The 16,491-nt window shown below is 42.4% G+C and overlaps 1 protein-coding gene across 2 annotated transcripts in view; it reads left to right on the forward strand.

Annotated features, from left to right (window-relative positions):
• Positions 1 to 14,017, forward strand: part of FAF1 (Fas associated factor 1) — a 490,154-nt gene extending 476,137 nt beyond the window's left edge. For both annotated transcript variants that reach the window (XM_033435552.2, XM_012534460.3), the window contains one exon: positions 13,758 to 14,017. In XM_033435552.2, the coding sequence (XP_033291443.1) occupies positions 13,758 to 13,841 (84 nt within the window). In that variant the 3' untranslated portion in view covers positions 13,842 to 14,017. The remainder of the gene's footprint in view (positions 1 to 13,757) is intronic.
• Positions 14,018 to 16,491: the final 2,474 nt, after the last annotated feature.

Consider the following 16,491-nt stretch of genomic DNA (forward strand, 5'->3'; position numbering starts at 1 on the left):
CTCTGCATTTCCTAGCTTTTTAATCTTGGGCAAATTACTTAGCCTCTATGTAGCTCAATTTCCTCATCTATAAGAAAAGGATAATGATAGTACCTACTTCACAGGGCTGCTGTAAAAATGAAGTGATACTTGTAAAGCACTAGTATACAGTAAAAGCTCGGTATATCTAAGCCGTCGTGATGAAGGTGATGGTAAGGAGAGGAAAGGATCTTGCTAACCCACAAAGGTATTGAGAGAACCAGTGATATTATATAAGAAAACTCATCATTGTATGCCCCTGACCAGATCAAAGGAATACACAAAGGAGTTTTTAAAATATGTTTGAGGTGATTGCAGGCATTTCATGGAAGCTGAGTGGAATTCAGAGCCTTAATAGCCTTAATAAAATCTACCTTTGCCCCTTTTTAACTCATTTACAAAGTACTTGGAACAGTGGGGGGTTATAACAATGACTAAAGCCATTTATTTTATGCCTATTATATGCACAATCAAGTATATTAGTTTTCTGAAAGATGGATATCACCCCCATTTTACAGATGAGGACACAGAAACTTAGAGAGCTTAAATTTTCAAGGTTGCACAACAAATATCAATACCAGTATTTGATTCCTAAAACCCAGGTTCTTTCCCTACACCATGCTGAAAATAAAATGGAGTGACTATTAGGATTGTGTATAGGTATGTTGATGTATTTAAACCTTCCAAAGTCATTTACTTTGCCCCAGAATTTAATTTTATAAGGGGCTTATAAAGCACTGTATCATTTGAAATTGCTCTATCCGAAATCAAATAAACTTTTTAAGGCTCTACATACAATCCAATCTGGCTCCATCTGGCCATAAATAAAAAATCATTAGTTCTGTGCTCAGTATTCCAGGTGCTTCTGCAGACACGTGTTGCTCGCTTAAAGTCTGTATAATAACCCCATTCTAAATACAAACAACTGCAAATGTGTATATGCACAGATTAACCTTTTCTAGACACTCCTTGTAATTTTCAAAGCCAGTGCTGGAGTTCCAGTGCAGTAGCATGTGCATCATGATGCCAGATCCCCCGGGCCTCACTGCAATGCCAGTTCCAGCTCCAGCCCCTGCCTACTTCACCCAGACCACTCCCTGCTCTTCACCCAGAACCAGGACCTCAAGGACTCAGGTTTAGTGTCTTTGGCTGAATCCCAAACCTGAAGATTCTTTTGATATTTCCAAACTTATTTCACTTTCTGTCCTCTGGTTAAAACAGCCTTGCGTGAACAGGCCTTCCCCATGCACGCATTTTAGACTGTGAGAACTAGAAAAGACCCTTATTTTATAGATGAGAAAACCAAGATGCAGAGAAAGAAAGTAACTTGATCAAGGCATAGAAAAAGCAAAGACACCAAAAGCAGAAATGGTTGACCCAAGTTTACATAGTCACAGAATGAGGGTAAGATATACATTTTTTAAACAAAAAAAAGAATTGTACACATGAAGTCTGAAGTTATTTGGGATTATGTCTAATTCATCTGAATGTTCCCTAGTACAGTGCCTGGCACATAACTAAGCGACTAATACTGGTTTATTGTATATGTAAGTATGTCAGTAAAATGGTTAATTAGATTGTAGGAAACAGCTGTGCATATTAGAATGAGACAAGGAGGAAAGAGCAATATGTAGTTGACTGACACACTAGGGCAAGTTAGGTGTTTACCTTCCTTGTGCTCCCCTGCTGTCCTCTTCCATATTGTAGCCCTTTACTGTTCTGAATTGCAGTGGGCCAATTTCTTGTGCGTCCTGCTCTAGACTCTACACTCCTTGAGGGCAGAGATAGTGACATGTTCACTATTATATCCCAGTGCCCAGCACAGTTTCTGACATTGTAGTAAACACTCAGGAAATATTTGTCTAGTAAATAAATGAGAAGAAATAAAATATTCCTACCCATTCGTGCATCTACTGTTTTTGTATTTCTCATCTCACCAGACAGAAACTCATATATAATTTATGGTATCCTGATTGTTGAGGAAGGCAACCATATATCTATATGTATATATATTCTTTTTCAGATTCTTTTCCACTATAGATTATTACAAGATATTGAATGTAATTCCCTGTGCTATACAGTAGGTCCTTCTTGTTTATCTACTTTATATATAGTAGTGTATATCTGTTAGTCCCAAACTCCTGATTTATCCTTCCTGCCCCCCTTTCCCATTTGGTAACAATAAGATTGTTTTCTACATCTGTGAGTCTATTTCTGTTTTGTAAATAAGTTCATTTGTATCATTTTTTTAGATTCCACAAATAAGTGATATCATATGATATGTGACTGTCTCTCTATCTTACTTCACCTAGTGTGATAATCTCTAGGTCCATCTATGTTGCTGCAAATGGCAATATTTCATTCTTTTTTATGGCTGAGTAATAGTCTGTTGTATATGTATACCACAGCTTCTTTATCCATTCATCTGTCAGTGGACACTTAAGTTGCTTCCATGTCTTGCTATTGTAAATAGTGCTGCTATATGAACATTGGGGTGCATGTATCTTTTCGAATTAGAGTTTTTGTCTTTTCCAGATATATGCTCAGGAGTGGGATTGCTGGGTCATATGGTAACTTTATTTTTAGCTTTTTAAGGAACCTCCAACAAGAGCCTACAATATGCTGCCTACAAGAGACCCACTTTAGGACAAAGGACGCACATAGGTTGAAAGTGAGGGGATGGAAAAAGATATTTCAGGTGTTTCTTAACAGCCAGTTGTCAGCCTCTTATTTTGACATCTCCAGCAGGACATTCTCAGAAGAATGTAGTGGAGAGGGGACTAAGCTGGGAGCCAGGCAGCCTAGGACAGAATTTTTACTCTTCCAGCCATTTGTTGTGTGATCTCAAGGAAGGTACATACTTCTCTGGGTCCTGTTTTCCTCATCTGAAATATGAAGAGATTAAGATAAGTGCTTTCTTAATCTTCTGTCAGCTCTGATACTATGTGATTCTATAATTAAATGACCTGGATATAGATAATACCTGCTCCATTGACAACTCTCTTCTGAAAACTAAAACAAAACCATTGGCTTCCCCGTCCTACTGGCTTTATTTAAGATCATCTTCTCTCACTCCTTTTATATGAGAATGTCTCTGTCCCAGGCAGTTTATGGGGACTTAAGCTTTTATTTACTGTAGCTGGCAGCTCCTATAAGCTGGGGCTTTGATAATATTTCACATTTATTTATCTGAGCCAGAGCTTAGGATCAGGTGGCAGTTAAGTCACTTAAGGTTATTCAAATGCATTGAAAATGTTGCTTAATAATTCAGAACCAGTTTTCTCTGTTTAGAGTATTAAAGATTTTTTAAACCCTTCTAATTATCCAGTTCCGACAGCAGTTTAAATAGGGAAAAATCTGTCCCTTCTGAAAGGGCAACTGATGCAAACTTATTTTCAGTCCCTATGTCTGTGCAGCAGGGCTGACCAAGGTAAGGGCCAGAGAGAGTCCAGAGCTAGAAGACTTGCCTGGGTGACGTGTTGATGGTATCACTGGCAGGCTCTGCCTGCCATAGGAGTGAGGCTACGGGAAGAGGTCTGGGGATATGGCTTCTTTTGACTTTGGGTTGGTGGAGGCTTTAGGGAGGAGTGGGGAGCCTCCACTCAGTCATTCAGTAGGTCAGTCTTTCAGCAAACATTTGTTGAATTCATACTGTTTCCAGCAGTATAGTAGGCCCTGGGGATAGATAGCCAATAAGACCTCATTTATGCCCTCGGAATTCAGTGTAACTGGAGAGACAGACTCAGACAATTGCAAAATAACATGAGAGACAGAACAGACAGATAACTCAGTATGAGACTGTAGCTGATCCTTTGGGGTAGGTCCCCAGAAATGGGTTGCCTTGCCTGGTCAAAGTATAGGAGTATTATTTTAACAAAGGACAAAGTTGGCATTGCCTGTGCCTGTTTTCCAGTTTAAACACTGACCTTGAGTCTGCCAGCAGACCTTTAAGCCACCTTGTCTGAGAAGCATAAGGGGAAGCAAAGGTATTAGTTAAGCAAATATGAATTGGCCACATGCAGGGCAGTGGAATAGGAATATGATGGAGAGACCACAGTGAACATGTATGGCCCCTTTGTCACAGGAGCCATGGCCCAGTGAATCAGAGAAGATGCTCTGTCACTTAGGCCTGGTTTGACGGGAGAAGTAGCAGTTGAGCTGAGCTTTGAAGGATGTGTAAGTTTTCAACAGGTAGAACTGGGCAGAAAGGACAGTCCAGTGGTGGAAACAACATAAGCAAAGGTTCAGAGAAGAGAAGCACAAGACATAAATGGGGAATAGCAAACTGCTCTGGTCAACTGGAGCATAAGGTCTTTGAGGGGATAGTATTTAGAGATCACAATAGTAAAGAACGTTGGGGCCAAGCCACCACCACCCTTTCAAGTTTAGGCCCAGATTTTACTTATTTGATTTTTTTTTCAAAAGAAAATAGAATAAATGTCTATTTTGTGACTTACTCCTAAAATGTTAATAAAGGCTTGCTCTGTATTTTTTGATGTTCCATGATGTACATTCTCTGGTTTGATCATTTTTTCAACAAGCACTTATGAGAGCATATAATGCACCAGATTCTTTGCTGGATGTTGGGGATACAGGAAACAGTCCTGCCTTTAAGCTATTCAGTCTTATCCAGGAGATGTTTGCATGATGACAGGCTGTGATGATGCTCATTGCAGGCCAATAAGGTGGTGCATCAGATGTCAACATCCTTGTTTAACAGACAAGGAAATTCAGAGGAGGAAAGGTGACTTTTTCATGATCACACAGTTGGTCAGAAATAGTATGCTAGGGTTAGGAGCCAGATGTGTGGTCGCTCAGAGGGTGCTTATTCCCTTCTCTCCTCCTCTACTCTGAGGCTTGACCTTCTGTGGACATCAAGACTGAACTGATAGGAAACAAGCATGAAGAAATTTCTGGCCAGGTAAAATGCATATCTCCAGCCACCCTCAAGTACCACTTTCTTAACATCTTCTCTCCTAAATACTTTTGTTTCTTATCACGGTACTTTTCCTTAAATCCACGAGTTTGGGAGCTGGTATAAGTTTGTCATAGTACAGACGTCCACTGGACCAACCTTCAAAGAAAACACCTGCTCTGTTCATGATTCCTGCCTTCCAGTTTCATAAGCTTTGGGTGGGTGAAATGTAATATCAAAATAGCTCAGAGAGAGCCTTGGTAACATTTAAGATATTGAACGTGCTGCATCTGGTAACTAGAAAATTTAATGATCTCCTGCTGTTTTGGTAATTGGATAAGTAAATACATCAGAATAAATCACACCAGCAAGTCTTTTGTATGTCGTTAGGGACTCAGCTCTTTTAACTCCTGTTCAAAGCTCCAGCTCTTGAGCGGTGTTTACGTTCAGAGTTACGCACGCACCAGCTCACATGGCCCTGCTTGAGTATTAAAATGCATTCAAAATGCTTACTTTCTCCCCAGCTACTCTGCCTGAAGAGTACATCTAGTATGCCATTCCAGATCTCTCTGAAGCCAGGGAGAAAGGTTGTTTCCAGAAGTTTAAACTAAACATAATAAGGCATTTTAGCCCTTCACAATCTCTCTCCAAACTGTCTTTCTGGCCATGTCTTCCACTACAGATGTGTTATGAGCCTAGCCAGAAACACCACCCATTTACAAATTGGGGGAAATGAGGTCAAAGCAAAAAGGAATTATCCTGTTGTAGTAAGGAATCATGTAAGAGTTTTAAGTAGGAGAGAGGCAGGCTGAGATACTTTGTTCAACTCTCTCTCGAGTAGCAGGAGAGACCCAGAGAGAAATGATGTTAGAGCTTATTGGGTGTTGAATGATGTTGTCATTACAGATGAGAAATTTGGGTCTTCTGGAGGGTGAATCACTTGCTCAGGAGTATTCATGCAGAGCCAAGATTCAAAATCCACCAGAACTGTTTCTTACTGCCTCCCTAATTAGCATTTAATCCATGTCTACTGGTGATCTGGGGCAAACAATAATCAGGGTTTCTCAGAGGCTTTTTAAGCTGAAGTAGCAGTTCTAAGCTGACCGGTTAACAGGTTTCTCTCCTTTCATTTGTCTCTTAGTGTCCTGTTCCAAACACAATGGTTAGTGTTGTGGACCAATCTTTTAACAGAGGTGTCCTCAGAGCCTTTTATACAAGAGCCCAGCTACCTTCCATGATACCAGCCTCTGAAAGTGAGGCATGTCCCCTCGATCATTGCTTCCCAGCCTGTGTCAGATCATCACACACACTGAAAATGTTTGTGTGCGTCATTGGAGTAATCATACCAGGTTGCTCAGGGTCAGAGGCAGCTCAGCCCTGAGGATTCTGGCTGCTTTGAGGGATGAGACCAGTATCGTGGTACACCTGTAAGTGGCACACCACTAGGGCTGATCTGCACTAGATTTCTGTTGCCACACTCCAGAATCCTCACTCATGATTTGCCTATACCCTGTTTATTAAGCTTTCAGAAACAGTGAGCTTGCAAACCACTCTGTAAAGCAGGACTTCCTCTTAGTTACTTGAAATTGTGTCTTCCAGAGCCCAAGAGGGACAGGACTTCGATCTTCTTGTGTTTCTAGACTAAAGAGGCTTTCTGCCCGACCCTACCCTTCTTGGTAGAAGTCCCTCTGTTCCCTCTGGGCCTTCCCCACTAACATAGTTTAACAGTATAGTGACCAGGCTGCTCTCGCCTTATGAGATGGACTGTATTCTACCATTGGAATATGTGTCTCTCTCAATAAACCTGCTTTCACTTTAAAAAAAAACTCGTATAGTGACCAAAACCACCATCAGGGATACCAGTGCAAGGAAAGCGTCACATTTTTTGTTTGGTGCCTAGGATCTCCCTGACAATGTGCCAAGTTTGAGGCCATTGTGACATTAGCAACACTTTAGAATTGGTATCCTCATTTAACAGCCCATCTAAAGGCACAGGCTGGGAATGAAGACTCCAGATTTGGTCCCAGATCTGCCATGAGTGCTGAGAAACATTGGGTAAGTTCTTTCCACTCACTGGGCTTTTCTTTCCCCATCTGTTACAGAGATGACCTCTAAAGACCCCTCCAGCTCTAACAATCACTAGGTCTGTGATAATTGAAGAGCTAGATGAGTGAAATTTCCCCAAATGCCTGAGGTAGTAATATACTTTGTTGTGGGGAGGTATATGCTTCAGTTACATGAAGGGATAGTCTTTCCAAGCAAGAGACTTAGAATAAATAGTCTAGTGTATGACTACAGTACTAAAAGTATCTAGTGTGGTGGTTAAGAAAACAGACTTTGGAGCCAGACCTAGTTTTAAATCCTTGCTCTGTCACTTCCTGCCTGTGCAATCTTAGGCAGGTTATATAATCTCTCTGAGCTTCTATTCCTCATTTTTAAAGTGGAGGTAATAGTACCTCCCTCATAGGGTTGTGTAGTACTTATAAAATACTTGGAACAGTTAGCACCTAGTAAGCTCCTAATAAATGTTTTGGTTTTTTTTAAAAAATTATTTATTTTTGGTTGTGTTGGGTCTTTGTTGCTGCGTGCGGTCTTTCTCTAGTTGTGGGAGCGGGGGCTACTCTTCTTTGCGGTGCTCAGGCTTCTCATTGCTGTGGCTTCTCTTGTTGTGGAGCATGGGCTCTAGGTATGCAGGCTTCAGTAGTTGTGGCACAAGGGCTTCAGTAGTTGCGGCTCACGGGCTGTAGAGCATAGGCTCAATAGCTGTGGCTCACGGGCTCTAGAGCGCAGGCTCAGTAGTTGTGTCGCACGGGCTTAGTTGCTCCTCAGCATGTGGGATCTTCCCAGACCAGGGATCAAACCCGTGTCTCCTGCATTGGCAGGTGAATTCTTAACCACTGAGCCACCAGGGAAGTCCCTTTGTATATTTTGGATAATAGCTCTTTATCAGGTGTGTCTTTTGCAAATATTTTCCCCCGGTCTGTGTCTTGTCTTCTCATTCTCCTGACAGTTTCTTTGGCAAAGTTTTTAATTTTAATGAAGTTTAGCTTATCAATTATTTCTTTCATGAATTGTGCCTTTGGTGTTGTATCCAAAAAGCCATCACCTTACCCAAGGTCATCTATATTTTCTCCTATGTTATCTTCTGGGAATTTTATAGATTTGTGTTTTACATTTAAGTCTACAATCCATTTCGAGTTAATTTTTGTGAAGGCTGTAAGGTCTGCGCATCTAGATTCATTTTTTTGCATGCAGATGTTCAATTCCAAAATCAATTGTTGAACCTAGCATTTTTTCTAAATGTGAAAATATTAGCTCTAGACTTTCCTTTATTCAATTTCAAAATAAAAGCTTACCTTAGCAAAATTAAATAAAATAAAAAGGATTGATAATAATACCGACCCTACAAGATTTTGATTTAATGTTTGTGTAAATATCTTATGAACTATAAAGTACTATTCATATATTGCTGCTACTGTTATTTTTAGTATTACTCAGCTCCTGCCCTCAAGTAGCTCCCAGCCTAGGAGTAGTGTTATATTTATGCTCAGGTATTTTTTTTTAAGTGAGAAGCAGAATAGTGTGACTAGAAGGAACCCCAAAACAGAAGTCAGAAATGGGTAGAATACTGAACTTATCAACTGTGTGATCAGGGCCAAGTCACTTGACCTCTCTGAGCCTCAGGTTGCCCACTTGTGAAATGAAGGGGTTGGACTATATGGGATTCAAGGAGCTTTCCCACCCTAACATTCTGGGACTCACTCAGAGTGAGTGAGTGAATCTGTCACATTGATTAACATTTTTCTCAGCAGCAATGTTATACTTTTTCAGGGAAAAAAACAAAACTGAAGCCCAGGGAAATAATAGAAGTACGATGTACATGAAAAGTTCGAACTGCTGAGAAAAGGGACCTAGAAAAGAATAACTCTCTTTGGCAAAGAACATGTCCCGTTTTTGTTAACACAGACAAGTTTCACAAAGCCAATTTACTAAAATACTTAGGTTTCCTAAGTATCATATAACGAATAAAATGTCAAGAAGGTTGACTTTCCTTTTCTAACATAGACAAAGTTAGGCCATACCTCTTATCCGAGAATGCCCCTCCTCCCCACCAGGGAGTCCCAAAGGGTGGGTTTCTCTGTTGATTTAGAAAGTCAATAATTCAGTAAAATCCCAAGTAAATGGCAGAACATAAGCTCAGATTGCGTTTCTGTATTCGTATTTTATAAACATTTCAGGATTTTTTCCTTGACCCTTGACCTTTTGCCATTCTTAAAGTGAAGATCTTATGTCGCAGGAGCTTGCTTAGAAAACAGCCTCAGGGTCATCTCATCCAACTTCTTTCTCTGTGTGGACTCTACTCTTAGCAGCACCTCTGGCAAAATAGTCCAGTAGTTAAACATATGGATTCCAAAGCTAGATTGCTATGATTCACATTCTGGCTCTACACTTAACAACTTTGAGACCTTGAGCAAGTTTTTAATTTGTTCCGTGGTTCAGTTTCCTCATCTATAAAATGGGAATAATAATTATACCTACATCAGAGGGTTATTATGAAAATTAAATTCTTTTATAAATGTTAAGTGCTTGGAATATGCCTGGTACAAATTAAATTCTCAATAAATATTAGCTTTATCATCATGATCTTCCACAAATAAGCCCCTATTTGAATGCTTCTAAGGACAGCAGAGAGTGCCCTCACCTCTCCCCTCCCTACCCCTTTATTTGCCCAAGGTAGCCTGTCAACATGTAGGCCAGAAGCATTCTGGTTACCATGAGCTTTGGAATCAGATGGACTTGAGTTTTAAACCTTATTCTATCTGCAACCTTGAGCAAGATAACCCATGGTATCTTCAACTTTAAAATGGCAATAATACATACTTCGTTCGGCTGTTTTGAGGACTAGTTAAGGTATTTTATATAAAGGACTTAGCATGGTTCCAGCTACACGGAGGCACTAAATACAACTGGCCCTTGAACAACATGGATTTGAATTATGCAGGTCCGCTTACATGTGGGTTTTTTTCAGTAATAAATACTACAGTACTACACCATTCGTAGTTGGTTGAATCTTGGATGTGGAACCCCACGTACAGAGGAACCACCAATTTGGAGGAACTGCATATATGGAGGGCTGACTATAAGTTCTATGTGATTTTCAATTGCTTGGAGGGGTGGTGCCCCTAACCCCCAGGTTGTTCATGGGTCAACTGTAATTGATGGTTGCTACCATGATGATGATGACGAAGAAGAACAAAAAGAAAATACAAGACAGGAGGGGAAGGAAGAAAGGTAAAAGAAAGAGAAGTAGTAGCCACACCAGCAGCTGCTGCTTTGTGAAAACGTTTTTTCTGACCAGCTGAGTTCTGCTCCCCTACAATTTTACCTCACCAGTCTCAGCTCTACCCACTGGAACTGCAGTAGGTAGAGGACTGCAGGACTCGGTCTACCTGTCCTACTTGCCAGCCCTTCAAACATTCAAAGAGGACTGACACAGCCCTCTCCCTGCCCCTATAGCAGCAGTGCCCTCTTTCAGGAAGACAGATCCCATTTTTCAGATGTGTCTTAGAAAACATGGTTTTTAACCATGTTTTTAACCTCCTAACAGGAGGTCCCTCCTGGCACACTCCCCATCCTTCCTGAATGGGGCCCAGAACACTGCAGGATCGTTTCACAGTATGGCCACTCACAATATAGTGTCCTGCATCTCCCTAGGTTCCCTACAGTCTCTCTGTTCACTCCAGGCAGATGAGAATGGAAACAAAAATTGTCCTTGTTCACTTTAAATTTCTGTCTGAAATGACCTTCAAAGAAAAAAATTGCTTGTGATACGAGGCACCAGAGGGAGCAGCCCCAACAAAGCCATCTTTAATGTGAAGCAGTCCATTGATGGCACAGCCCCCCTTAAGCTATAGAAGGGGGTCTCCAGATACTGAGACATTACCCTATCGGGGAAAAGGGAGCCCTTCTGCTGAGCAGCAAGATGGAAATAGGAGAGACAGCCTAGTGCAGGCCTGGGCTCCCGGAGACTTTGGGGAAAGAGCTCCAGCTGAAGTTAGACAGACTAGGGCCCTACCCAAGGCAACACTCCAGCCAGTAATGGCTGCTACCAGCTGAGCACTTACTGGTTCAGTCTCTGTACCAGAGCCTTCATCAACATTATTCCATTTAACTAGCACAACCTATAAAAGAGAAACTGATTGTTCCCATCTTACAGGTGGGAAAACTGAGGCTCTCAGGTTGTATTACCTCATCAAGGTCATATAGGTAGTAAGTAACAGAGCTAGAGTTTAAATCTTAGTTGCTTCACTCTTTTTACTATCAATATTATACCGTATAGACAGACCCTCACTAACTATGTGGCCTTAAACAAGTGGCAACCATGCTGAGCCTCAATTTTATCAACCTTGCATGGTTGCTTAGGGATTAAATGAAATAACATATTTAAAGTACCTGGCATGTAATAGGTGTCCAAGAAATTCTAGTTTTCTCCTTCTCAAGTCCCAGCTCTCCCACTTAAAGTGACTGGGGAAAATCACTTAACTTTTCTCAGACACAGTGAAAACTGGATGTGTTTTCTGAACATCTAACCTTGCATATTGACAACATGGCAACAAGGCTCCAACCTGCCAACCTCTTTTGCTTCCTAGCATATCTTTTTGCCAGTATGCACAGCTCTGGCAGTATGATTTTGGTTTCTCCCAGCAAACATCGTATTTACGAACCACAAATAACAAAGTAGAAGATGCCGGAAGAGCTCTGGCATGTTAATTAAGAACAATAGCAGAAGCAGCTGGGCAGAAAATGCCAATGAGTCAGAAGCAGAGGCAGCGTAGCTCTGTTTGTTGACAGAAGCCAGCAGAGTGTTGTATGTTAATTGGGGAAGTGGGTAAACATTTGCCAACAGCTTGCCCCTGGGTGCATTGGAAAACAGACAGCAGGCTAGGCCCTCCCCACCACCTTGCCTGCCCATCTGCCCAGAACCCAAGAGATACCAGTAGAGCAGCCTTGCTATGGGTTCCTTATAAGCACAGAGGTTTCTGGAGGCAGATGTATCTCCTTAATGACCCTCCTGGGCATACCAGGTTTCCATCTGGATACAGTCAAAGATAGTGTTCCTCCTTCAGCTCGCCAGCCTGCCTGTGACACTCAGGCCCCTAGGGCATCCCCTCCCCATCCACCTGGAGAAGACAGTGGAGCCATCTCATTAGGTGTGGCTTGAGTTGAGCAGAGGACAAGATTGTCCATCTCAGGTGCTATAGTCTCTGCCCAGGGGCCCTGAGCTCCTGTACATGTCTGACAGAGCAGACTGCCTGGCCTCCCATCATGCACACTTGGAGCTGTCCATTTATCTGTGTGTCTGTTGTCCATCCTTACAGTTGCTCACATACACGGGCGCCCTCATTGAACACCTACTCTGTGCCAGACCCTGTGCTAATTATTTATTTTTTCTCACTTAATCCTCACATCAGTCTTACAAGGTTGATACCAACTCCAAAGCCACAAAGCTAATAGCCAACACAGCTGTGATTTAAACCAGAATCTTTCTGGTTCCAAAGCCCGTTGTCCTAGTATTTCTCAGCTTTTTAAAATTTGTGTTCCCTTTAGGAAATTTTTGGATTTTTTTCTCTCACTCTCAGATTTAGAAAACCTCCACATCACATCCTTGCCCCTGACCTAGGAGGCCATAAACCTAATGTAGGGTTCCTATATGATTAACATATCCCAAATGAGCCAAGAAGATTTTGTCTAGCTTTATTCTCTCTATAGTTCATATTATAAAATAATCATTTTTCTATTTCTAAAATATAAAGTCATATTATGAACTTGACTCATTTTTGGAACTAAATATCTTCACCACCATCAACAAGGAGACTGTGATATGCCTCCCTAGGGAGCCTCTCCTCAGCAGGGGAGATACTCATCTTTGGGCACGGCGGGATGGGCACTCTCTAGTTTACTACAGGTATGTTTAGTGGAAGATCAGCCCCCAAAGCTTAGCTCTTTCCCACCAAGCAGAAAAGGCCCTCCCCGCTGTCAGGAGTTAACCAAACACGGGTCCCCAGCAATGCCAGTGAGTTGCTTGGTAACCAGTACCCTTTCCTAAGACCCTCCTGTTCTGCTGGCCAAGCTGAGCTGTACAGGAAGCAGTGGGCCTCCACCTGCCCTGAGGTCAAATGCTAGTTCTTCCACTAAACTATGAGACTTGACCTCTCTGAGCCCTGGTTTCCTCGGTTATAAAATGAGAGTAACAGGACTTGGTGGCGCAGTGGTTAAGAATCCGCCTGCCAATGCAAGGGACACGGGTTTGAGCCCTGGTCTGGGAAGACCCCACATGCCGCGGAGCAACTAAGCCCGTGTACCACAACTACTGAGCCTGCGCTCTAGAGCCTGTGAGCCACAACTACTGAGCCCGAGTGCCACAACTACTGAAGCCCGCACACCTAGAGCCTGTGCTCCACAACAAGAGAAGCCACCACAATGAGAAGACCGCGCCCCACAACAAAGAGTAGCCCCCGCTCGCCACAACTAGAGAAAGCCAGCGTGCAGCAACGAAGACCCAACGCGGCCATAAATAAATAAAAATTTTAAAAGCTTATTAAAAAACAGTAAAAAAATATAAATTAAGATTTTTCTAAAAAAATGGGAGTAACAACACCTACCTCACAGGTTATTTTGAGGATCAAATGAGATAAGAGATGTGAAAATGCTCGTGCCTGTGCAAAGTAGGCTCAAAATCAATGTGCAGGATAAGATCTGAATGCCACGAGAGAAAATAGTGCTTCTTCCAGTCTTTTTGAGTATGTGTTTTCTTTCTTTTTAGGTAACCCAGCTGGACCCAAATAAATCATTATTGGAGGTAAAGTTGTTCCCTCAAGAAACCCTTTTCCTTGAAGCAAAAGAGTAAACATGGCCCAGCAGTGGAACCAGCCGTTCCTTGACAAGCCAGAGGCCTGCATCAGGAGAAGGGCACCTCGCCAAGCCACCTACACGCTCGTCTCACTCAATTCAGTGTCACACTTCTGCCTCTTGCAAGATTGCTGGAAAAAAGTAATAATAAACATAGCTACTTAACATTTCCCATCCACGAGTATATGTTCCCAACCCTCATTGTAGAGAACTATAGCTCTGCCTCTCTTACCCCCTTCACCCCGCCCTCGTTCAGTGACTAATGCGCTGCTGAAGTGTGAGTGATCATGAAGTAGGATTTTTACCTCTCCAGTGCCCATCTTCCCCACAGTGTCTGGGACAGTTCTGTCTGACCTGTGACACCAAGCTGCTCTGTATTTGATGTGTCTCATTGAGCCAGGGCTCATACACCTCTGCCTTTTTCTTTTCATGACTGAATTTCTACTTTGTCACCTAATTTTAAGAGGCAGGGGGAAAAGGTCAAATGGGACTTCTTGGCATGGAGATTAAACATTGTTGTAGGAAAAAAAGATACCATTTTTGTTGATACTTCCTGACTTCTTTACTAAAACGTAAGGTTGTGTTTGAGGACTGCATTTGACATATATGCAAGATATTCATTTACTGCTCCTGCCTTGGGTCCCCAGGTTCCATACAGGAGGTATATGCTGTTCCATTACAGTGTAAGAAACTATTTAAGCTTGCAATGTGAATGTTGAGACAGTGTGAAGAGGACCAGTACCAGGACTTCAGTATCTGGCCCAGCTGCAGGAAGCTGCTGTTAGGTTTGCATTTGGGCAGTTAGAACCTCATGGATACCAGCTCCCAGGTTGCTCGTCCATCAGTGTACACTGAACACAGCTCTCTCCTGCTTTCTGCTCCCATCACGCATTTGGACCTTGTCACTTGGTGCTTTAAGCACCTTGACTGTCACCAAAATCTGATCAGCCACCCCATGGACTCAGCCCAGCTGTCATAAGGAACTGGTTCCACTATTTCATCCTTTTAATGTTTCAGTATTAGATGGTAGACTCCCATCTCAAATGAAAGGGATCTCATTCTATGGCTGAAAATTCTGACTTCATATATTTAAGAGAGCAAACTTAGGGGCTTAGCTCAGAAGACACGTGTTGCCTGAACTTGCATATAATAATTTGGGATGATTTAGTAAATGTGGATTCTTGTTAATCTATGGATTTGGGCTTCAGAGTTTAGTTCATGGAAGCACTGTTTATACCACCGCCAATGAGTTCTTTTCAGTCTTGAAATGTTTCTCCGTATCTGTTTTTGTGTCCCCTGTGGTCTCTATCCTAGGGTTTGGGATCCTGATTTAACATTTTGTACTTGTCCAAAAGAGTCTGAGTGCTGGGCTTTTTCCCCCTGGCCCAAGCCAAGGGGTTCTCAGAAGACTCTAACCATGGCCTGAGATATGCCTGGTCATTTTCCATCTGCCCAGAAGTGGGCATTGGCCAGGAAAATTCCACCTTGTGTCTTTTCTCTGACACTACAACCAGGGACCTCCCCTGAACACTCTCTTCAAAGAATGTGTTTCTAACAGACTAGTGCGACATCTGCCTGGGTGCAGACCTTCTCTGGCCCCAGGGGTCTCTCCAGGGAGGCTGAAAGGAAAAGAGACCCAAAGTGGGAGTTCAACCTGAGCACTTCCAGTCCAGCTCCACTCCCACCTTCCTAAACTAATGGCCCCACGAGACAGTCATTTCCAATGCTACAGATGCACTAGGGCACCAGCTTTTCTTTTTCCAGGGAGACCGTGTTCTGTAGCTGCCGTAGAGAAGCCACAACCCCGAACTCAGGCCATACTCAGGAACAGCAGCAATGTGTGGGTGGGGATTGGAGAGACACGACTCTGAATTCACTTTCATGTTTAACCTGTTCCATCTAATTTGGGTTTGACGTCATCATATTGTTTCCCCCATCATCTTCGCTTCTGCATTCCAATAATACAGACTTTACTCTGAAACCAATTTCATAAAAGTTATTAAACGCTACTTGAATGTGCATGAAGTTTACACACCCTTTTTCAACCCTGCCTTGGAAGGTTCTTTCTCAGTCCCATGAAATCCTATCCTATGGGCCCCTTTGCTAGGAAAGGCCTCAGCTAATTATCACTGTTCACTCATACCATTCTGTTCTACTGAGCTCCAGAACAGAAGGCCAGAGCAATTTTATGCCCTTTCTTACAAATACAACATTAAAATGACTTATATAAAGTTAGGATCCAAGAAAAGCATTAAGTGCCTTTCTATCACCACAAAAATAGCAAAGTCCTTTGTAATTCTTCCTCCTACCCTTACACTTCCTTGGGCTTTATATCCCAGCCTCCAGACACAGAAATGTGTCAATCAGAATGTGTGCTCTGTGTTCTTATGCCCAGCTGTCTGGAATGAAGTTCCAGGGCTGCTGTCATCCCTGCCCCATTCCAGTTCACTCCTCTGTGTTTCTTGGATTATCACTTGTATGTTTGGAGCATCCGTTTGAAGGTTTGAGGAAGTATTGCCAATTTCCCACTGCCTCTCAGAAGGTGCCTTTTGGGGGAGTTTTCTGGTCTGCTATGTTGTCATGCTCTGGCACCACTAGTTTTATGGGACATACAGGTGTTCGTCTTTGAATTGCAAGCATCTGAATGA

The sequence above is a fragment of the Orcinus orca genome, chromosome 1, assembly GCF_937001465.1.
Source record: "Orcinus orca chromosome 1, mOrcOrc1.1, whole genome shotgun sequence".
Classification (NCBI taxonomy): Eukaryota; Metazoa; Chordata; class Mammalia; order Artiodactyla; family Delphinidae; genus Orcinus; species Orcinus orca.